Below are 24,150 nucleotides of genomic sequence, written 5' to 3' on the forward strand. Positions count from 1 at the left end.
TGTCTATTGTCTGTTTCCTGTCCAAATATTTTGAACAGCGCAATGGAATTAAATCTGTTTGCCTAGGTGTGGAGCCAGTAGCTCATGTCACTGAAATTCCTGATGCAGCCAGTCATGAGAGTGTATTGACTGGCTGCGTCACAGCCTGGTGTGGAAACACCAACGCCCTTGAATGGAAAATCCTACAGAAAGTCATGAATTTGGCCCAGTCCATCACAGGTAAAGCCCTTCTAACCATTGAACACATTTACATGAGACGCTGTCGTAGGAAAGCAGCAATCATAATCGGGGACTTGCACTACCCAGCACATACTATCTTCTCACTGCTGCTATCAGGAAGAAGATAAAGCCTCAGGACTTGCACTACTGGTTTCAGAAACAGTTACTACCCCTCAACCATCAGGCTCTTGAACAAACTTCATTCAACTTCACTTGCCCCATCACTGAACTGTTCTCACAATCTATCGGCTCACTTTCAAGGACTCTTCATCATATGTGCTCGATGCATATTGCTATTTATTTATATTTGTTGCATCTACACACTTTGTTGTCTTCTGCACTCTAGTTGAATGCCCTAGTTGGACTGTTTTTCGTTGATTTTGTTATAGTTACTATTGCATAGATTTGTTGAGTATGCCCCACAGGAAAATAAATCTCAGGGTTGTATAAGGTGGCGTATATGTACTTTGATAATAAAATTTACATTGAACTGTGAATTTTAGGGAGATTAAATTGGATCTGGATGCAAACGCCAGCCTCAGCACTGGTTGTGCCCAAGCTAGAAAGCTCAATGTCACAACTGATGGAACTGTTGTCTCACAGCTCCAGCGACCCGGGTTCAATCCTGACCCCGGGTGCTCTCTGTGTGGAGTTTGCATGCTCTCCCTGTGACTGTTGGATTTCTTCCCAGTGTTCTGGTTTCCCTCCACATCCCAAAGGTTGCTAGGTTGACTGGCCGTTATAAATTGCTCAAGTGTGTAGGTGAGTGCAAGAACCAACAGGGAGCTGCTGAGAATGTGGGGAGAATATAAAAAGTAGGATTACGTTTTTATAAGTCACTCAAAAATTTAAAATCAGCTTCTTCTCCTCCGCCATCAGATTTCTGAATGGACAATGAACCAACCTATGAACACTACCTCTCTAGTTTGCTGTCTTTTTCCACTACTTATACATATTTCTTATCGTAATTCATAGTATTTTATGTATTGCACAGTGCTACCACTGCAAAACAACAAAAAACAAATTCAACGCATACGTGATCGATGATAAACCTCATTCTGATATGGGTCTCTGTTGTCGACTGGGAGTGAGCAGGGGGCAGGGAGAGGGGAATTGTGGATGGGAAAAGGGGAAGAGAGAGGGGAGGGAATGGGAGTATCAGAGAGACATTCTGTAATGATCAATAAACCAGTTGTTTGGAATCAAATGACCTTGCCCGGTGTCTCAGGGCTGGGTGTGTCTGCATCCGCACCTTCCCCCACCCCTGGCACACCTTCTCAGCCACCTGCCCCACACCCCTCCCGCAGCACTCCACCCTTGTCATTCCCAGCATCCTTTGCTCCACCAGATTTACAAACTCGCTCTCTGCTCCACGTTGACAAATACAGTACTGTACAAAAGTCTTAGGCACCCTAGCTATATATATGTGCCAAAGATTTTGATATAATTTTGTAGATCAGTGATAATAAGCCTGATTCTGATTAATGTGAGGGTTGTGTACATGGGTGGCTCTAGGTTCAAGGTCAGCATATCTTATTCCTCAAATTAATACTTTGAGCCGGCTACCACAGTCTCGAGTTTCTCCACAGGGATCAGCAGTTCCTGTAAATTAAATTTTGGATATTTTGTTTCCCCATTAGCTGTGTGCAGGTAGATTACAGAGAAGTGATGAGAGAGCTCACTGGGGCTGTGGTGACACCGTAGATCATGTAGCTAGGGAGAGCACTGTTCTCTGCTGACTTCACCAACACTTTATTTTTGTTTGAACTGAAAGGAAACCATGAACGTTTGCGCCACTCATTGTTGAGGTCTGGGCAAACCTGGAACATGCCTCAAGGCCCCCGAGTTGACTTTATTGCCAATTTGGCACCTTAAGTTGGACCAAGCTGCACAGAGATTGGGGAGAGACATTCACACTGTGGATATGTTGCATTTACCCTCAATTTACTCCTAGAAAACATAAACTGCATACCACATTTTATATGCCAGGGGTTACCTAAACTGCATTCCAAATTTTATATGCCAGGGGTTAGATAAACTGCATTCCAAATTTTAAATGCCAGGGGTTACAGGTTTTCTATGCCAGGGGTTAGATAAACTGCATTCCAAATTTTATATTGCTGGGGTTACATATTCAGAGACTTCATTTGGAATTGACTTACTGGAATTGGTTTATTATTGTCACAGGTAATGACATAGAGTGAAAAGCTTGTCTTTCATACTGTTCATGCAGATCAAATCATTACACAGTTCATTGAGGCAGAACAATGTAAAACAATAACAATGCCAAATAAAGGTTCAAAGGTTCATTTATTATCAAAGTATGTATCCATATACGACTCTGAGATTTATATTTATAGCCATGAAACAAAGAAAGAACATGAAAGTCGTTCAGAGAGAAACATCAAACCCACAACCCCCCCACGGTACAAAAAAAAGAATGTCATCCTGATTCATCAAACACCCCAAAACCCCCCCTTCCCCTGCACAAAATGGAACATCGATCCCAAAAAATAAACCCTCCCCCACACAAAAAATACAGAACACTAATAGATCATCGACCTCCGCCCCCAAATATCCTCCCCTCGCTCAACAAAACGGAAAAGGAGCAGATGATTAAAAACACAGAATATAAAAACCGTAAGTCTGAATAAGTCCATAGTCCAATCCATAAATGCAGAACCAGGATATTATCCTACAATATTAGTAACATCCATCAAAAGAGAGGGACAACACAGGAAGCAGAGGGGCACTCCCGCTTACACAGTGATAGGCCGCTCACAGACTCCTTCCCTGGCAAAAGGCGGGAGCTCAGCACTGAACTCTTGCTCACTTCCACATTCGCCTCGATGTCTCAGTCTGTCTCAATCTCAAAAAAAGTGCAATGCAGGTAAACAACAAGGTGCAAGACCAGGTAAATTGTGAGGTCAGTGTATCATACTAGGGAACTATTTAATGGTCTTATAACAGTGGGGTAGAAGCTATCCATGAGCCTAGTGGTACATGTCTTCGGGCTTTTGTATCTCCTGCCTGATGGAAAAGGAGAGGAGAGAGAATGTCCAGGCTGGGTACACTTCACAAAGTAGCTGGATAGTCTGCCTAGACTGCACACTCACATTTTCCCCACATTACAATTAATGGCAATGTCCTGAGCCATTCGCCTCATAGGTTTGGAAGCATCCATCTTACCCTAATAATATTTATAGCACTTCCACTCACAAAGTCGACAGTCTTTACAGAGAAATTTGCACCCTGGCAACAATGGGGAAGTTCTCAGTTCCAGTTTGTTAGAACATAGAACAGTACAGCACAGGAACAGGCCCTTTGGGGCACAATATTGTGCCAAACCAGCTGAAAAGTAAACCAAAAAGCCCCCAAATACTAATCCCTTCTACCTACTCATTGTCCATATCCCTCCATCCTCCTCACATTCGCGTGCCTATCTAAACGTCTGTTAAAAGTCTCGAATGTATTTGCCTCTAGCACCACCCCAGGCAGCACATTCCAGGCATCCATGACTCTCTGAGTGAAAAACCTTACCCTCACATCCCTTTTGAACCTACCCCCTCTCATCTTCAATGCATACCCTCTGGTATCAGACATTTCTACCCTAGGGAACAGATGCTCCATGTCTACTCCATCAATGTTCTCCTAATCTTATAAACCTCTGTCAGATCTCCCCTCAGCCTCCACCACTCCAGGGGAACAACCCAAGTTTATCCAGCCTCTCATGATAGCACATACCCTCTGAACCAGCCAGCATCCTGGTAAACATCTTCTGTTTCCTCTCCAAAGCTTCAACATCCTTTCTATAGTGGGGCGACCAGATCTGTATGCAATACTCCAGAACAGTGCAGACTATTGTCTAAATGGGGAGAAGGTTCAAGCATCAGAGGTGCAGAGGGACTTAGGAGTCCTCGTGCAAGACTCCCAGAAGGTTAATTTACAGGTAAAGAAGGCAGATCCAGTGTTGGCATTTATTTCAAGGGAAATGCAATATAAAAGCAAGGAGATAATGTGGAGCCTTTATAAGACACTAGTCAGGCCGCACTTGGAGTACTGTCAATAGTTTTGGGCCCTATCTCAGAAATGTGTTGTCATTGAAGAAAGTTCAGAGGAGGTTCACGAGGATAACTCCAAGAATAAAGGGGTTAACATATGAGGAGCATTTGGTTGTTTTGGGCCTATACCCACTAGAATTTAGAAAAATGTAGAGGGATCTCATTGAAACCTACCAAATGTTGAAAGGACTAGATTGGGTGGATGTGGAGAGGATGTTTCCTATGCTGAGACTATCCAGACCTAGAGAGCACAGCCTCAAAATTGAGGGGTGTCCCTTTAGGACAGAAGTAAGGAGGAATTTTTTTAGCCAGAGAGTAGTAAATCTATGGAATGCTGTGCCACAGACTGCGGCGGAGGCCTACTCCATGTGTATATTTAAGGCAGAAGTTGATTGTTTTTTGATTGGTCAGGGTATCAAAGGATATGGCGAGAAGGCAGGTATATGGGGATGAGTGGGATCCGGGATCAGCCATGATGGAATTGTGAAGTAGACTCGATGGGCTGAATGGCCTAATTCTGCTCCTGTACCTTATGGTCTTATGTGGCCTAACCGGAGTTTTATAAAGCTGCATTATTTTGGCTTCCATTTTCTTCAGACTCTACCATTACATAATATCTCCTGGATATCAACGGAGATCTGTTGGAGAAAGTTTCCTCTCCACCCAGTGAAATTGACAAACGAACGTTTATAAAATGCTTTATGATTTGGCTACAAAGGAGGGGAACACAGTGGTGCATTTAGTAGAGCACCTCCAGTGAGCCAGGCTCAATGCTGACCTCTGGTGTTCTTTCCCTGCGACTGCGTGGTTTCCGCCCATGTCCTTAAGACACATGGGTCGATTTAGCCACTGAATCCCTAGTGTGCAAGCGAATTTTTGAATCTGGGGGTGGGTTTGATGGGAATGTGGGAACAATCAAATGGGATTAGTGTGGCACTGTTGTAAATGAATGTTTGATGGTTGACACACACACATTGTGTCAGGTGGCTTGGTTCAATGGTGAATGACTCCATGACTTTGTAAGAGTCCCAGCTCATGAGTGAAGGCTGAAGGAGTGGGGCTCCTCTGCCAGACATCACTGGCTCAACACTTAGAGCTCCCAACTCTCCATGAACCAATGTGAGAACTGAACCATACCGAGAGACACCAGCCTGACCATTGGATAAACGTTAAAAACACAGGGCATGGAACAAGTACACCACAGTTCTGTCCGTTGTGCCAACAATTTTGTTCTGACCCTTTAACCTACTCCAAGATCAATCAAACCCTTTCCAGTACAGAGCCCTACATTTTTTTCCAACCATTTGCCTATCGAAGTGTCTCATAAATGTCCCTACCGCTCTCTGGGTAAAAAAATCTGCTTCTGATATCCCACCCCCCTATACTTTCCTCCCAATACCTTAAAGTTAGGCCCACTTGAATTAACCATTTCTGCCATGGAAATGAAGTCTGGCTATCCACTCGATCTATGCCTCGTATCATCTTATACACCTCTATCAAGTCACCTCTCATCCTCCTTCTCTCCGAAGAGAAGAACACTAGATAATTCAGCCTGTCCTCATAAGATGTGCTCTCTAATCCAGACATCATCCTGATAAGTCTCCTCTGCGCCCTCTCTAAAGCTTCCACATCCTTCCTATAACAAGGCAACCAAAACCAAACACAATAGTTCAATTTTTGTCTAATCAGTTTTGTAGAGCTAGCTCATTACCTTGTGACTCTTGAATGCAATCCCCTGATTATTGAAGGCCGCGTTTCTACAAGACATCTGCTGCCAGTTATCTTTCTGTTAATTATTCACAGAATGGGGTTCCATTACCAAAGTCAACATTTGTTGCTTTCTTAACTGTCTTTTAGAACAGAAAGGGTGACTCTAACAGCTTCCTTGCAAAGGAAAAGGAAGCCAATCACCCATTTCTTCTATAACCATTATTAGTTTGGCTTGGAGCTCTCTAGTCATTGCCCTTGTCCCAAACCTTAGAGTGGCACCCACTTCCAATGCTCCATCAAACCTTGCTTTCATTCTTTCAAAGGTTGTTGTCATTACTGGGAAAGCAAGCTCTTAGCTTCCACCCATTAGCCTGGGCTGAGATGCCTTCCTACAGTTGTCTGTGCAGGGAAACAATACTACAGTGCTTCTGGGTAGCAAGTGCCACATGAAAGCCAGAGACTGTGAGGAATCTGGCACTGTAGACTGAGAGCAGAGGAGTTTGTGGCTTAGTGGACAACCTGGAAGCTATGGCATTCTCAAGTGTATGTGTATTTGAAGATATTTGTGATAAGATATTCCATGTTATTATAATCATCAATGTGTATAAATTGCTCCATTCCTCCATTGATGTTTGGGGTGGCAAAATTTCTAAAGGTATCTGCACATGTTCCTGAAACTAACAATGTTTTTTTTTATATACGTAAGGAGTCCGTTTAATGGTTCCTTTGGGATCAATTCCTGAGGGGAATTCATGGGAAATGTACATTGCGGTCAATCAAGGTGAAAGTAGGTAAGAGACAAAATATGTTCAAACGTGTTGTTTTCCTTTCTGCAGATGTACTTACGGGAATGGGGAAAGGCTGTGCCTGCTTAGAGCCTTGTGATAGTCAGGGGTATGGGGGAAATGAGGTGGCCAATTGAAAAAAAATCGGAATTATTAAAATAGATCCTTCACAGTCTGGTAATTCGCAGACAAGAAGATGCAAACTGAATAATATAATCAAGTGCGTGGGCAATGGTTTGCCATAGCTGCATGAAAAATAGTATAAAATTATGTTGTTTATCTAGAACATTTTAATAATAAATAATTAAAGCTTTGGAATTTAATTGCATGGTTTAAAAAACATTAAACACATTCATTAAATATTCTTATGCTTCATTTCATTAGTGCTCTACTGTTGAAAGTTCCAACTGAAATATCAGAACTATTAAGAGTGTTTATTATGAATAATTAGCTTCACATCAGCTAATTATAGTTCCTCACGATAACATGTGAATGCTCTTCTAATTATATTGGGATTGGGTGGCTGTCTCCTGGTGATTCACCTCCTTCTTAACGAAATATTCATGAGTGTTGAGTTCAAGGAATGTCCAATTGATGAGAATTGTATCTTTGCTTGAGTTATATTGTACAGAAGGAGTATTTGCATTTCTAAAGTGCCTTTCGTCACCTCATGACATCCCAAAGAATTTCACTTCCTGTAGAGTACCCTTGAAGAACAGCCAATTATATATCTTCTTCTTCATAAGCCTGTCACCCCCACTACGGCACAGGCCACCAGCAGCATCTCACCAAAATCCTCTGTCCTGGGTCGATTGAAGATTGACTGGCCCGGTGGCTTCCGCTTCCACCACACAACGTCATCTGTCTTCTAGGTGAAGGTCCTTCCTCTCCCAGGGATGAGAGCCTTGGAGCTTCTGTAGCTCTGGATTTTTACAGGACGGGGCTGCTAGTCCCGTACTCAAACCTCCTTTTGCAGCCGAGTTTGAGATCATCCATGGTGGAGCCTAACCAACTATATATAAAACCAGGAAAATAATTTACATTTTACTTTATACTTTATTGTCACCAAACAATTGGTACTAGACTGTACAGTCATTACAGCGATATTTGATTCTGCGCTTCCCACTCCCTGGATTACAAATATTAAATATTAAAATATTAAAAATAGTTAAAATTAGTAAATATTAAAATTTTAAATTATAGATCATAAATAGAAAATAGAAAAATAGGAAGTAAGGTAGTGCAAAAAAAACTGAGAGGCAGGTCCGGATATTTGGAGGGTACGGCCTAGATCCGGGTCAGGATCCGTTCAGCAGTCTTATCACAGTTGGAAAGAAGCTGTTCCCAAATCGGGCCGTACAAGTCTTCAAGCTCCTGAGCCTCCTCCTGGAGGGAAGAGGGACGAAAAGTGTGTTGGCTGGGTGGGTCGTGTCCTTGATTATCCTGGCAGCACTGCTCCGACAGCGTGCGGTGTAAAGTGAGTCCACGCCCAGAAGAATTTACACAATAGAATGTTCCAGCAACAAAGAAGTGACTACGTTGTCTACCTTAGAGATGATGGTTAAGAGATAACTAATAGCCTGACAGTTCTGTTCTATGTATGATTGTTGTATATTTTGGTTTCTACACTGTGCTGCTGCTTCAAAACAACGAATTTCACATTATATGATTTGTTCATTTGTTATGTGATGTATGACATGGGCTATCATGGTCTTTCCATGAACATTATTGTTCTTGGCAAATGTTTCTACAGAAGTGGTTGGCCATTGCCACCTTCTGGGCAGTGTCTTTACGAGACTGATGACCCCAGCCGTTATCAATCCTCTTCGGAGATCATCTGTCTGGCGTCAGTGGTCGCATAACCAGGACTGGTGATACGCATCAGCTGCTCATACCACCATCTGCCACCTGATTCCATGGCTTCCCATGACCCTAAGCGGGGGGCTAAGCAGGTGCTACACTTTGCCAAGGTTGACCTGCAGGCTAGCGGATGGAAGGAATGCCTTACACCTCCTTTGGTAGAGATGTATCTCCATCTGCCACCCTTACACTCATTGTATAAGATATTGATAATAAACCTGATTCTGATTCTGATTTTGCTCGTGGTACAGAAGGATTTTAAAGCATCCAGACATGGAATGCAGAAGTTAGTACTGTACGTGGATCAAGGAATTCATTAGAAAAAGCAAGTGGAATGTTGGCTTTAATCCAAGGGGATGAAATGCAAATGGGGAAATGTTGTTACAAGCGAACATGATCTTGGTGAGGTCACAACTGCAGTACTTGGATTTTCTGATCTTATCTAAGGAGGGACATGCTTCAGAGAAGGGTCACCAGATTGATTCCAGGAATGAAGGTGTTGACTTTACCAAACCAATTGAGCAGACTTAGAGTTTGCATGCGACAGCGGCCACACGCTCGTACGCCGCTTCCACAGGCAGGCTAAACCAGGTGAGGCTAGCCAGCGGCCTCACGCCCCAGCGAGGTAGGTACATGCCTATCCTAGCACGTGAAATTAGCTTTGGCAGGCTGGGTGGATGAGATCCACAGTGAGATCCAACGGCCAGGAAGGCTGTACTGTAGCACTCCGTGGAGAGCGAAGGACATGCCAAGGCACAGGAGATGTCATGGTCAGCTACTGCAACCAAGGAAGGCTCCACTTTGTGACACTTATTGGTACCACTGGACCTGGACGTCTGAGGTTTGAGAGAATGGAACTCCCCCAGTACATTGGCTTTTCTACTTTAAAAATTCTTCTGCACAGGTTTCCTGTCTTCATCAGACACATGAGAGGTGGTTTTATTGAGACCAATAAGATTCTGAGGGGAGAGGAAAGAGACTGCAGATGCTGGAATCTGGAGCAACGAGCAAGATGCTGGAGGAACTCAGCAGGTTATTCAGCACCTGTGGAGGAAAATGGATAGAAAGTCTTTGAGTCACGACTCTCCATCTGGACTTAGGGAGGGGCTCAAATGGAAAAGTCAACCTCCCACCTTCCTTCGCAGATGCTGCCTGACCCTTTGAGATCCTCCAGAATCCTCTGTGCTGATCAAGATCCTGAAGGAGCTTGTCAAGATAGATGCTGAGGGCAAGTTTCCTTTCGTGCAGGAAACCAGAATCAGGAGCAAGTGGTTACGTATTACAAGTCATCATCCGAGATAGAGGTGACAGAGAATTTCTTCTCTCAGAGGATCCTGAATGCTTTGGATTCAGAGAGGTGTGGAGAGAATCACTTAATATGTATAAGACTGACTTCTGGTCTCTGGGGAATTTGAGATTGATGGGAAACAGGCAAGGAAACGGGGCCATGGCCAAAATCAGATCAGTCATGATGATCCCGGCTCAAGGGAACATATGGGCTGCCCCTGCTCCTTCTATTTGTTCTCTTAAGTATAGAAAGCCAAGGACCATATGCTGGTGAATGCTATGGCTGGGTATTTGCAAGTCAGCATAGGCATGGTGGACTGAAAGGGCTTTTTTCTGTGCTGTAAGACTCTCCAGAAGATGAGTGAGCTGCATGCCATTCTCTGGTTAAATCAAAAGGTTTCTAACCATTTATCACATCAAGTTTTCCCAGTGCAGGGTGGGCCTTCGCTAATATTTCTCAAGCAATTTGCAGCCATAGTACATTATTTGCATACAGTCATCTGAACCCAACTTGATAAACATGCATCCTTCATTTCCAACCCTTTCGCTCCATCACCACAAACGTTAGAGGTAAAAAAGATTATACTGACCTTGGCACTGCAACAAGAATGAATTTCAGTTCTTAAACTTCAGTCACGGTGACATTATCTGTCTCCCAGCTTTGATAAAGCTTTAGCAGTGAATTTTAATACACATTTCAGTCTGATTAATACAAAATTCAACTTCTGGTACAGGATTCTACTTACCAAGGAGAGAGCAAATACATACATGACAAGGCAAGATTATGCCAAATGCATTAAACATGTACAAGTGACAAAGAGTTTTGATTCAATGCATTAAAGTCTTATACGTTAACTTTTTTTTTATCCGCCCCACTGGAGAATGTTGATTTTGAGTGTCAGAGCAGTGTGTCACAAAGACCTGTCTTTGCAATTTTATTCATCTAACTACTGTTATAGACGTGGCAGTAACGGTGTCTGAAGATTGAAAATACCCAGTGCTGGAAGTGCGACGTAAATATCAAAAGTCCCAGAAAGACTCATCAGGTTAGGCAGCATCAATGGAGAGAGAAACAGAGCTCGACGATGCTTCACTAGAGCTAGAATAGCATATTCCCATTACTACCAAGAAGGAGGAGGTGCAGGAGCCTGAAGACCCACACTCAATTATTCAGAAACAGCTTCTTCCCTTCCACCATCAAAATTCTGAACTATAGAACCAAAACACGTAGGAGCTGAATAGGTCCACTTGGCCCATCAATTCTGCTTTGACATTCGGTCATGGTTGATTTATTTTCCCTCTCAGTCGTATTCTCCACCCTTCTCACCGTAACCTTTGATGCCTTTACTAACCAAAAACCTATCAACCTGCATTTTAACGAAACCCAGTGACTTGTCCTCCACAGCCATCTGTGGCAATGAATTCCACAAATTCATTACCCACTGGATAAAGAAATTCTCATCTCTCGCCTTCTTTTCAGAGGCTGTACCCTTTGTTCCTACACTCTTCTAATATTCAAAACATCCTCTACATGTCCACTCTATCCAGACCTTCTAATATTTGGTAGGTTTCAATGAAAAAATCCCTGTCATTTTCCTAAACTCCAGAGCCGTCGAAAGCTCCTTGTATTGTAACCCTTTCCTACCTGGGATCATTTTTGTAAACCTCCTCTAGACCCTCTCTAATACCTTTCTTCGATATGAATAGCATCAGGAATACGACCCCATTATTCTCTATTATGGTGTATTTATTTTTGTAGTTTATATTAATTTCATATTGCACTGTACTGATGCAACAAAACAACTATTTCATGTCAACTGATTCTGATATGCATCTGTAACAAAAAAGCAAAAGAAATGCAATTGAAGATGCCCTCCTTCTCTCCCTGATCTTGACATAAAATCGCCTGGTTTTGTATATTTTCCCAGTTCTGAGGTCATCAACCTCAAATGTTAACTTTGTCTCTCCCTCTGCAGATGCTGCCTGACGTACTGAGTAGTTCTAGTGCTTCATGTTTCTAGGTATTTCGAATTTCCAGCATATTCGACCCTGTTTCCCTACCCGACCATCTGAGGGTAATGAATAACTGCAAAGAGCAAACTTGTCTTTCAAACTGATGCTGATCTAAACACCCAATTACAATTCACAAAATATCCAACATCTGACATCACTACGGTGTCATGCCCACCTTAGCAATAATTACAAGCCTGGTGAATCGTCAGTGAGTTGATCCAGGGAGAGATGTTCAAAGCACAGAACAAGTGTGGAGGAAGATTCAGTGGCTAACAACAATCTGCAGTCAAAATTGCTCAGAGATACTAGATCTTGCCTACTTCAGATCTCTTTAGGTGATTAACAAGGTAAGGGACATTCATTAAGATGTATTAAATCAAAGCATTTTCAATCATTGATAAGAATTGCTTTCAGTGCGCCGGCTGTAAGATCAGGGCTCGATTCCCTCCGCTGTTTATAAGGGGTTTGTACATTCTCCCTGTGACCGCGTGGGTTTCCTCCAGGTGCTTTGGTTTCCTCCCACATTCCAAAGACGGACATGTTAGGGTTAGGGTGGGTGAATTACGGGCATGATATGATGGTACCAGAAGCGTGACAATGCTTGGGGGCTGCCCACCACATACCTCGCTGATTTGATTTGATCCAAACGCCGCATTTCACTGTCTGCTGCAATGTCCTTGTGACAATAAAGCTAATCTCTTTCCTTGCCCAAGTTAAAAGGAAGTTTCTTCTACTTTGAAGTAGAATTGCAGAATTCTTCTAGTGCCTAACCAGGTTCTTCATTCACAAATGATGAAAGGAGGCACAGAGATGAGAACTGAACAGGGCTGTGGTCCCTGGTACGACCTTCATTCACAGCCAATGGTCCCTTTCCTCTCTCTGAAGCCAAACCATCCTGTTTACATTCAGGAGCAAGGCTAGGTCAGTCAGGTTCTCAAACCTGCTTTCCCATTTAATAAAACTATGGAAGGTTACATTATGACCTTAATCTATCTGCCTTACAGAGTCTTTCAGCCCCTTGTTTATCAAATATCTGTCTGTTTAAAAACTTTGCTTTAAGGTAGAGAATTCCAAAGACTTATTCTGAGAAGGAGAAAACATTTGCATTGTCTTGGTCTTATTAAGTGTTGTTGCCTAGTTCCAGATTCTCTCACAATGAGGAACGTTTCCTCCAGAGCCACCGTATTATAAATTTTTTGGATTATATTTATTTCAAGTACATCCCATTTCATTCTTCTACACTCCAGCAGATAAAAGCTCAGTCTGTCCAGCTTTTCCTCATGAGGCAACCCACACATTCCAGATATTGATCCAGTAAACCTTTCTGAACTGCCGCAAAAGCATTAGCATCCTTTCTTAAATAAGGAGACCAGTTCTCCAGATAAAAACTGGCCATTGCCCCCATTGCCCTGGAGAATAACCTCCCCACAATTGTAAAGATTAAAAGACTGAAATAAAATAAAATTTAAGATGCTGGAGACACTCAACAGGTCAGGCAGCATCCATGGAAAGAGAAACATTTGAAGACCCTTCATCAGAACTATGATTATAAGAAAACAGGTCGGCACTGAATTGCACAGGTTGTGGGTTAAGGATAAAGGGAATGCATCTGGCGGGCCGAGACCAGGTTGCCAAATGGATAAGCTGTAGGTGGTGTCATCTGGTTAGTGGGAACTTATCACCCTACCTTCCAATGTTAACACATTTCTGACTTGGAAGTATATCATATGACCTTCATCGGTGCTAGTTCTAAATCCTGGAGCTCTCTGCTCATGCATTCACAAGACAAGTCACAGTCGTTCAAGCAGGGTGAATCACCACCTTAGTCTTGTCAGAGGCAGCTGAGGGTGAGAAACAGAAACTAGTAACATCTACATACTGAAAATCTAATTTGAGAGGTTACTCACTGGGACATCTGTTTTCCTCTAGCTCTCGCCTGGTGACCAATCGTGAATTCGTTTCTAGATCATCAATTAGCAGACTTTCAGCTGAGAGATTAGATTTGCATGTACAGCGAAACATACAGTGAAATGCGCCCTTTGCCGCATACACCAACACAGTCCAGGGATGTGCTGGGGACAGCTGGCAGGTGTCGCCATGTTCCCAGCGCCATTGTAACATGTCCACACCTTGCTGATCCTAACATCTACATCATTGAAAGGTGGGAGGAAACAGGAACACCCAATGTCACAGTGAGAATGTACAGACAGCAGTGGGAACCGAACCTCGATCTCACAGTTGGCTCTGTTAAACCAGTACGCTAACCACAACACTAAAGTGACATCCTCGACTCCATTTCCCTCTCTCCACCTCACTTCCCATAACACCTGCTCTCTGACCAAGCTTTTGGCCATCTACTTTACTCTCTCCTTTTGAATTTATGAGACTTGGTATCAAATTTAGTTTTATGTCAACACTATGAAGCAACTAGGAGGGGTTTGTGTACAGTTGAGCATTGTGGAGTATTGTGTACAGTTTTGATCTCCAAATTTGAGAAGGGACATTCTTACTATTGAGGGAGTGCAGAGTAGGTTCACGAGCTTAATTCCTGGGATGGCGGGACTGTCATATGTTGAAAGATTGGAGCGACTGGGCTTGTATACACTGGAATTTAGAAGGATGAGAGGGGATCGGATTGAAACATATAAGATTATTAAGGGATTGGACACGCTAGAGGCAGGAAACAGGTTCCTGATGTTGGGGGAGTCCAGAACCAGAGGCCACCGTTTACGAAGAAGGGGTAGACCAGTGGTTCCCAACCACCGGGCTGCAGACCGGTACCGGGCCACAAAGCATACGCTACTGGGCCGTGAGGAAACGATATGATTTGGCGATATGAGTCAGCTGCACCTTTCCTCATTTCCTGTCACACACTGTTGAGCTTGAACGCACGCGAGGTCATTACCCGTGCGTCGCCCATGTCAGCGCGGGAGGGAGATCAACTCCTCGAGCTTGCAAATGACGGCGGGCTGGAAAGTATGTTTGACATAACATCGCTGCCGGCATTCCGGATCAAAGTCAGGTCTAAATATCCTGAAATAGACATGAAAGCACTGAAAACGTTGCTTCCAACATATTTCTGCGAAGCGGAGTTTTCTGCAATGAATGCAACGAAAACTAAATTGCGGAATAGACTGGACAGAAGGTACCCTCTTTGAGTATCGCTGTGTCCCATCACCCCTCAATAGGACTGTCTTGTTGCAGGGAAGCAAGCCCAGGGCTCCCACTGATTCGGCGATATTGGTGTGTTGCAATGATTTTATATGTTCGTACGGGGAAAATATGTGCTGTGTATTTAATATCCAAACGTTACTTAAAATGTTGTGATGCTATTGACTTACTTATATAACCATGTAACAATTACAGCACAGAAACAGGCCATCTCGGCCCTTCTAGTCCGTGCTGAACGCTACTCTCACCTAGTCCCACCGACCTGCACTCAGCCTATAACCCTCCATTCCTTTCCTGTGTATATACCTATCCAATTTTTCTTTAAATGATAATATTGAACCTGCCTCTACCACTTCTACTGGAAGTTCATTCAACACTTACTTCAAGCTCCCCTGTCCTCCCCTGATAATTGACTTATCACTATATTCATGCAAGGAAAATATGCGCTATGTGTTTAATATTAAATTCGTTAGATAAACCCTTTTAGAAACGAAACTGAGTGTATTAGCCACTTATCAGCTATATTCCGGTCGTGATTAACACCTCCCCCCCAAACAGATTCTCAAAACGATTTGCAGGGAAAGAAATAATCGGGAGGCACACGCATGCGCACTGGTGCCCACGCAAGGCTTCATGGTCATTGTAGTCTTTCTCTGGGTAAACACAACATATTTGACTAGTACTCTTGTCCACTGGCAACCCTACCCACCCCCCCCCCCCCCGCCAGGTCGACCAGTCTGCAAGAATGTTGTCAATATTAAACCGGTCCGCAGTGCAAAAAAGGTTGGGGACCCCTGGGGTAGACCATTTAGAACGGAGTTGAGGAAGGACTTTTTCACACAGAGGGTTGTGGTTCTGTGGAATGCTCTGCCTCAGAAGGCAGTGGAGGCCAATTCTCTGGATTCTTTCAAGAAAGAGTTAGAGCTCTGAAAGATAGCGGAGTCAAGGGATATGGGGAGAAGGCAGGAATGGGGTACTGATTGTGGGTGATCAGCCATGATCACAGTGAATGGCGATGCTGGCTCAAAGGGCCAAATGGCCTACTCCTGCACCTATTGTCTATTGCTCCAGCAAAGGTTCTTTTTAAATGCATTTTGTGGATTATACAAAGATGCAGTAGGTGGAGGGGCAGGTAGTGTTGAGGAAGCAAGGAGTCTGCAGAAAGACTTGAACAGATCAGGAGAATGGGCAAAGGAGTAGCAGATGGAATATAGCACAGGGAAGTGTTTTGTCATGCACTTTAGCAGGCTATTTTCTAAAGGGGAGAGAATTCAGAAATCAAATGTGAAAAGTGACTTGAGAATCCTAGTGCAGGATTCCACAAAGGTTAACTTGCAGGATGAGGCAGTAGTGAGGAAGGCAATTACATTCAATTCAAGAGGACTAGAATATAAAAGCAAGGATGTAATGCTGAGGCTTTATAATATGTTGCCTGGGGTGGACTAGGCTGAATTCAGTGATGTGGTTGGTTGATTCATGGGGTTTGCTGAAGAAATAGGTGAGTTTAGGAGAGGATAGGCAGTGAGCAAGATGAGGGTGACTGGGAGAGATGTCAGAGACCTTGGGAGCAGCTAAGGGTGAGGCCAGTGATCTGGTAGGCAGCAACCAGGGAACAGGAGCTGGTCAGAAAATGTATTCCATTGTGGTAGAGGCCTGATATTACAGAATGTATAATTTCCACAATATTGCCATTTAAGCAGGGCTTTAATTCTTTCCAATTTCAACAGAGCCCCTTCCAGCAAAGCAAAACTCCTTCACTCTGCCTCATTAATGTTCCTTAAGATTCAACAACAGAATGGCATCATTTAGCAGAATATTGTTTTTCCCTGCAACTGCTATCCCTACAGAAAGCCAAACTGCCTATATGCTTTGAAATCACTGTGTTATAGAGCCATTCAGCCTGTAAATAGATCCTCAGCACCCTTCATCTACCCCCATGCACTGCTGCTTTGTGTCCGGGCTCCACACCTCATACCTACACTGAGACAGTCACTGCCCAACTGTGTATTCATATGACCTGCTGCTAGCTAGAAGAATTCCTCTTGCCAAGAGTCTCTTTGCCACTTTCCTGTCAGTCACCTTATGTACAGTACATGCAATCAATCTATATATATAAGCTGATGTGGGAACGAAGCAAAGTGCACAGGATCGAAATAAGCTGCAGACAGTTGTGAACTCAGTCAGCATCCAGGACATCTTCAAGGAGCGATGACTCAAATAGGCAGCATCCATCATGAAGGACCCCCATCACCCAGGGCATGCCCTCTTCTCATTGCTACCATCAGGGAGGAGATACAGGAGCATGAAGGCAGATATTCAATAATTCAGGAAGAGCTTCTTCCCCTCTGCCATCTGATTTCTGAATGGGCATTGAACCTATGAACACTACCTCATATCGTTTCGGGCATAGACCCTTCTTCAGGACTGAGAAAGAAGGGGGGAGATGCCAGAATGAAAAGGTGGGGGAGGGGGAGGGGAGAGAGGGGTAAGAAGCTAGCAGGAAGGTGATAGTTGAAGCCAGGTGGGTGAGAAAGGCCAGGAGCTGGAGAAGAAAGAATCTGATAGGAGAGAAGAGTGGGCCAGAGGAGAAAGGGAAGTAGAAGGGGACCCAGGGGGAAGTAATAGGCAGGTGAGAAGTGAAAGGTCAGAGTGAGGAATTGGGGGGGGTGAATTTATTTGCCGGAAGGAGAAATCAAAGTTCATACCATCAGATTGGAGGGTCCCAGACGGAATATAAGGTGTTGCTCCTCCACCCTGAAGGTAGCTTCATCTTGGCGCAAGAGGAGGCCATGGATCGACAGGTCAGAAGGGGAATGGGAATTAAAATATTTGGCCATTGGGAAGTACTGCTTGTGGCGAATGGCACTTTGGCTGCTTGGAAGGGTAGGTGCCTGGAGGGAGATTTGTGAGAGAGATGAAAGGAAAATGGTATCGTGGAGGGAGCGATCTCTTTGGAAAGTAGAGGAGGGGAGGTAACATTATGTTGTATAGAATTGCTTTAATATTTAAATTTATTGTGTATTTTTATTGTATTCTTTATACTTGTGACGTTTTTAGTGCTGATTGGGTCATTTTGTTCTCTTTTACACTCATGAACTGAAGAATGACTATTAGCAATCTTGAGATTTTTGACTACTGAGGTTATAACACTAAATCCCCCAACCATTAAACACCCACTTACACCAATACTACACTAGTCTAATTTTATTCTCACCTCATTCTACAACTCACCCATACACTTGGAGCAGCCTACAGTGGCCAATTAACATACCAACCTGCAAGTTTGTGGGCTGAGCGAAGCACTGGGAAGCCGCGAGAATGCGCAAATTCCAGCGAAGCTCTGGTGGTCTGATTTCACTGAAGCAGCTGCCGTGCTGATTGTGCGGCCCCAACGACCCTGTAGAGACGCCAGTCTCCACCTCACATATTGAAATAAAATCTCGCTGGATCCGGCAAAGTGAGAACATGCCGACATCCCACAGGAAGGAAAACCAGATAGTAACTCAGCTTGTGAGTAATGATCTGAATGCAGTTTTTGCATTGATCGACTAAGATTCAGTTCCAATTCAGAAACCAGGAGCAGAAGACTGATCTTTATTAACATGCAGAGTGGTCTATAATGAGCAAAGCCGGCATACATTATAAATTGGGAAGTACTCTGGCTCAGCTAATAGAGCTGCTGCTTTATAACTCCAGGGGTGCCAGTTCAATCCTGACGTCGGGTGCTGTCTGTCACTTGTGCAATTTGGCTGCTCTGGGTAGACCACTATGAATTCAATTTCAGTAAATGGATTTAAAGGCTGATTTATATTTGTGCATACGGGCTACGCCGTAGGCCTGATTTATACTTTTGTGTAGCCCTACGCTGTAGCAAGCGTGCGTAGTTGTGTCTGCGTCGCTCTGCAATTCACCGCCAAAACGCTAGTTGGCGGCGGGGTGTCTATGCCACTGTGTTGAGTTTCTTCGTGAGAGACGTGGACGAGGAAATGCATTTCAAATATTTTCAGATGTCGGCGGGTAGGTTTGACGATTTGGTTCATCGTCTCCAACCATTTATTTCGCATCAGTGTACAGACACGGCAGAGAAAAGCAACCGGAAATGCGTATGAGGAAATCCGATGCTACCAAGCGAACCAATCACAGTTGTTGCAGTCTGCGTCGCCGCGGCGCGTGAGTTACATTTTTGGGGAGGTGCACGTCACCTTATGGCGTAAGGTACACGGGTACCTGTGGCATACATTTGACGCACAAGTATAAATCAGCCTTAAGTCTTGTTTCTCCAGTCCACTGTGGTTGACTTGTTCAAGAGCAGCACAAGTCAAAGGAGTAGCACTCCCATTCCACCCCCCTCCATTTTTCTTCTCCTCCATTCCACTGGGTCAGAAGGTGCAAAAGCTTGGGAACATGTACCATCAGACTGTAATGGCTTTTTCTCACTGGAGAAGACTCATGAACAGACCTTTTGTATGATAAAAATTGACTCTTGGTCTCTCAGTATACCCCCAACTGGCCCTCGCACTTCATGGGCGGCACGGTAGCGTAGTGGTGGTCAGCACAAGGCTTTACAGTGCAGGTTTGATTCCCACCGCTGTCTGGAACGAGCTTTTCCGTTCTCCCCGTGACCCCGTGGGTTTTCTGCGGGAGCTCCAGTTTCTTCGCACAGTCCACAGAGGTACCAGTTGGTAGGTTAATTGTTCATTGTAAATTGTCCTGTGATTAGGCTAGGGTTAAGTTGGGACGGCGTGGCTCAAAGGGCCAGAAGGCCCTATTGTGCACTGTATCCCAATAAATAATAAATAAGTATGTGTCTACCTGCACTTTCCCTGTAACACTGCAACATGATATTCTGCTTTTTTTAACTACCTCATTTTATTTATCAGGTGGCAATGTGGAGATGTATCTCTACCAAAGGCAGTGTAAGACACTCCTTCCCTCCGCTAGCCTGCAGGTCACCCTTGGGCAAGGTGTAGCGCCTGCTTAGCTCCCCCCCCCCCACCCCGATCAGGGTCACGTGAAGTCATGGGAGCAGGTGGTGGATGGTCCTATGAGCAGCTGGTGGCACAAGTCCTGGTTATGTGACCACTGATGCTGGGCAGACCATCTCTGCAAAGCATTGGTAATGGTTGGGGTCACCCATCTTGTAAAGACACTGCCCAGAAAAAGGCAATGGCAAACCATGTCTGGAGAAAAATTTGCCAAGAACAATCATGGTAATGGAAAGACCATGATCGCCTACATCACACAACATGGCACTTAACGAGCAAACAAATTGTCCTTGTAGAACATAGGACGTAGATCAATACCACACAATACAGACCCTTTAACCTACTCTGAGATAAATCTAACCCTTCTCTCCCACATAGCCCTCCTTTTTCCTTCATCCATTGCCAATCTTGGAGTCTCTTAAATGTATCAAATGTATCCACATCTACCTGCACTATTGCCAGCACATGAGATTTGGAATGCTATGGCTGGATTATTTCTTAAACAATTTTTTCACTATATCTTGGTACATATGACAATAGAAAACCAGTTACCAATCACCACCACTAACAGAGATGACATCTCACAGATCCAGTGACCCAGGTTCAGTTCTGACCTCTGCTGCCATCTGTGTAGAGTTTTCATGTCCTCCCTGTACACTCTGGAGTTTAGGAAAATGAGGAGGGGAATCTCATTGAAACATATCAAATATCCTAGATCAGAGATTCCTAACCTGGAAGTCCACAGACTCCCTGCTTAATGGTATTGGCCCTGGGCATAAAAATGGTGGGGACCCCTGGCCTAGATAAAGTGCTGGTGGAGAGGATATTTCTTACAGTGGGAGAGTCTAGGACCAGAGAGCACAGCCTCAGAATGCAAGCATGTCCCTTTAGAACAGAGATGAGGAGGAATTTCTTTAGCCAGAGGGTGGTGAATCTGTGGAATTCATTCCCATGGATGGCTGTGGAGGCCAAGTCATTAGGTATATTTAAAATGGAGGTTGGTAGCTTCTTGATTAGTGAGAGCGTCAAAGGTTTACAAGGAGAAGGCAGGAGAGCGGGGTTGAGATGGCTAATAAATCAGCCATGTTGAAATGGGGCAGCAGACTCAGGGAGCCAAACAGGCAAACTTGTGCTGCTGTATCTTATCGTGTATCTTATCGTGGCTCCTTTCTCTCCTCATGAGCGCGCTGGCTCAGTCCGTCAGCTTAATTCCTCCGCATCAGGACAACTTCACAATCCCAGGTGTCAAGTTCAAGGATGTTGATCACCATTTCATGGGGACTTGGTAGCTTCCTGTTCCTTTAATTCCTCCATTACCTTTTATTCCTAATTATCTCACGTGGTCTGTACACACTGGTTGTGTGGTGAAAAGGGCACAGCAGCGCCTCTTTCACCTCAGACGGTTGAAGAAGTTTGGTATGAGCCCCCGAATCCTAAGAACTTTCTATAGGGGCACAATTGAGAGCATCCTGACTGGCTGCGTCACTGCCAGGTATGGGAACTGTACTTCCCTCAATCACAGGACTCTGCAGAGAGTGGTGTGGACAGCCCAGTGCATCCGTAGATGTGAACTTCCTGCTATTCAGAACATTTACAGACAGGTGTGTAAAAAGGGCCCGTAGGATCATTGGGGACCCAAACCATCCCAACCACAATCTATTCCAGCTGCTACCATCTGGGAAACGGTACCGCAGCAAAAATGCCAGGACCAACAGGCTCCTGGACAGCTTCTTCCACCAGGCCATCAGACTGATTAATTCATGCTGATGCAACTGTATTTCTGTTATATTGACTATCCTGTTGTGGTAATATTTATTTTAAATTACTTTAAATTGCACATTGCACATTTAGACCATAAGACCATAAGACAAAGGAGCAGAAGTAGGCCATTCGGCCCATCGAGTCTGCCCCGCCATTTTATCATGAGCTGATCCATTTTCTCCTATTTAGTCCCACTCCCCTGCCTTCTCACCGTAACCTTTGATGCCCTGGCTACTCAGATACCTATCAATCTCTGCCTTAAATACACCCAATGACTTGGCCTCCATTGCTGCCCGTGGCAACAAATTCCATAGATTCACCACCCTCTGACTAAAAAAATTTCTTTGCATTTCTGTTCTGAAAGGGCGCCCTTCAATCCTTAAGTCATGCCCTCTCGTACTAGACTCCCCCATCATGGGAAACAACTTTGCCACATCCACTCTGTCCATGCCTTTTAACATTCGAAATGTTTCTATGAGGTCTCCCCTCATTCTTCTAAGCTCCAAGGAATACAGTCCAAGAGCGGACAAACGTTCCTCATATGTTAACCCTCTCATTCCCGGAATCATTCTAGTGAATCTTCTCTGTACCCTCTCCAACGTCAGCACATCCTTTCTTAAATAAGGAGACCAAAACTGCCCACAGTACTCCAAGTGAGGTCTCACCAGCAGCTTATAGAGCCTCAACATCACATCCCTGCTCCTATACTCTATTCCTCTAGAAATGAATGCCAACATTGCATTCACCTTCTTCACTACTGACTCAACCTGGAGGGTAACTTTAAGGGTATCCTGTATGAGGACTCCCAAGTCCCGTTGCATCTCAGAACTTTGAATTCTTTCTCCATTTAAATAATAGTCTGCCCGTTTATTTTTTCTGCCAAAGTGCATAACTATACACTTTCCAACATTGTACTTCATTTGCCACTTCTCTGCCCATTCTTCCAATCTATCCAAGTCTCTCTGCAGACTCTCCGTTTCCTCAGCATTACCGGCCGCTCCACCTATCTTCGTATCGTCAGCAAACTTAGCTACAAAGCCATCTATTCCATAATCCAAATCCAATGTAAAAAGAAGCGGCCCCAACACTGATCCCTGAGGAACACCACTGGTAACCGGCAGCCAACCAGAATAGGATCCCTTTATTCCCACTCTCTGTTTCCTGCCAATCAGCCAACGCTCTATCCACGTATGTAACTTTCCCGTAATTCCATGGGCTCTTATCTTGTTAAGTAGCCTCATGTGTGGCACCTTGTCAAAGGCCTTCTGAAAATCCAAATATACAACATCCACTGCATCTCCCTTGTCTAGCCTACTGGTAATTTCCTCAAAAAATTGTAATAGGTTTGTCAGGCAGGATTTTCCTTTAAGGAATCCATGCTGAGTTCTGCCTATCTTGTCATATGCCTCCAGGTACTCTGTAACCTCATCCTTGACAATCGACTCCAACAACTTCCCAACCACCGATGTCAAGCTAACAGGTCTATAATTTCCTTTTTGCTTCCTTGCCCCCTTCTTAAATAGCGGAGTGACATTTGCAATCTTCCAGACCTCCGGAACCATGCCAGAATCTATCGACTTTTGAAAGATCATCGCTAATGCCTCCGCAATCTCCACAGCTACTTCCTTTAGAACACAAGGGTGCATTCCATCTGGTCCAGGAGATTTATTGACCTTTAGCCTATTCAGCTTCCTGAGTACTTTCTCTGTCGTAATTGTGACTGCACACACTCCTCTTCCCTGCCACCCTTGAGTGTCCGGTATACTGCTGTCTTCCTCAGTGAAGACTGATGCAAAATACTTGTTCATTTCCTCTGCCATCTCCTCATCTCCCATTACAATTTCTCCAGCATTATTTTCTATTGGTCCTATATCTACTCTAACCTGTCTTTTACTCTTTATATACTTGAAAAAGCTTTTAGTATCCTCTTCGATATTATTTGCTAGCTTCCTTTCATAGTTAGACATATTTAGACAGAGACGTAAGGTAAAGATTTTTACTCCTCACGTATATGAAGGATGTAAGTAATAAAGTCAATTCAGTAATGACATTCTGCCTATTTCTGAGACGCTTTCTGTGTCCTTATCCATGAATACAAACTCAAAATATTTGTTTGATTTCCCTGACTTTTCCTTGTTTCCCAGGGCAATTTCTCCTGTCTTGATCAGTATTGGACTCACATCAATGTTTCTTAATCCTTCCAATTCTGCAACAGCCAAACTGACTAAAATCTGCAAACTGTGGCAAAATAAAAATAGATTCAGGCAGAGGGTTTTGTCATGTTGGCCTATCTTACAG

The 24,150-nt window shown here is 44.0% G+C and overlaps 1 protein-coding gene across 5 annotated transcripts in view; it reads left to right on the forward strand.

The window, feature by feature from the left end:
* LOC134351022 (netrin receptor UNC5D-like) overlaps positions 1-24,150 on the forward strand; it is a 924,405-nt gene that overhangs the window by 792,787 nt on the left and 107,468 nt on the right. For all 5 annotated transcript variants that reach the window (XM_063056996.1, XM_063057001.1, XM_063056997.1 and 2 more), the window contains exon 11: positions 6,697-6,781. In XM_063056996.1, the coding sequence (XP_062913066.1) occupies positions 6,697-6,781 (85 nt within the window). The remainder of the gene's footprint in view (positions 1-6,696; positions 6,782-24,150) is intronic.

This window comes from Mobula hypostoma, chromosome 8, assembly GCF_963921235.1.
Source record: "Mobula hypostoma chromosome 8, sMobHyp1.1, whole genome shotgun sequence".
NCBI lineage: Eukaryota > Metazoa > Chordata > Chondrichthyes > Myliobatiformes > Myliobatidae > Mobula > Mobula hypostoma.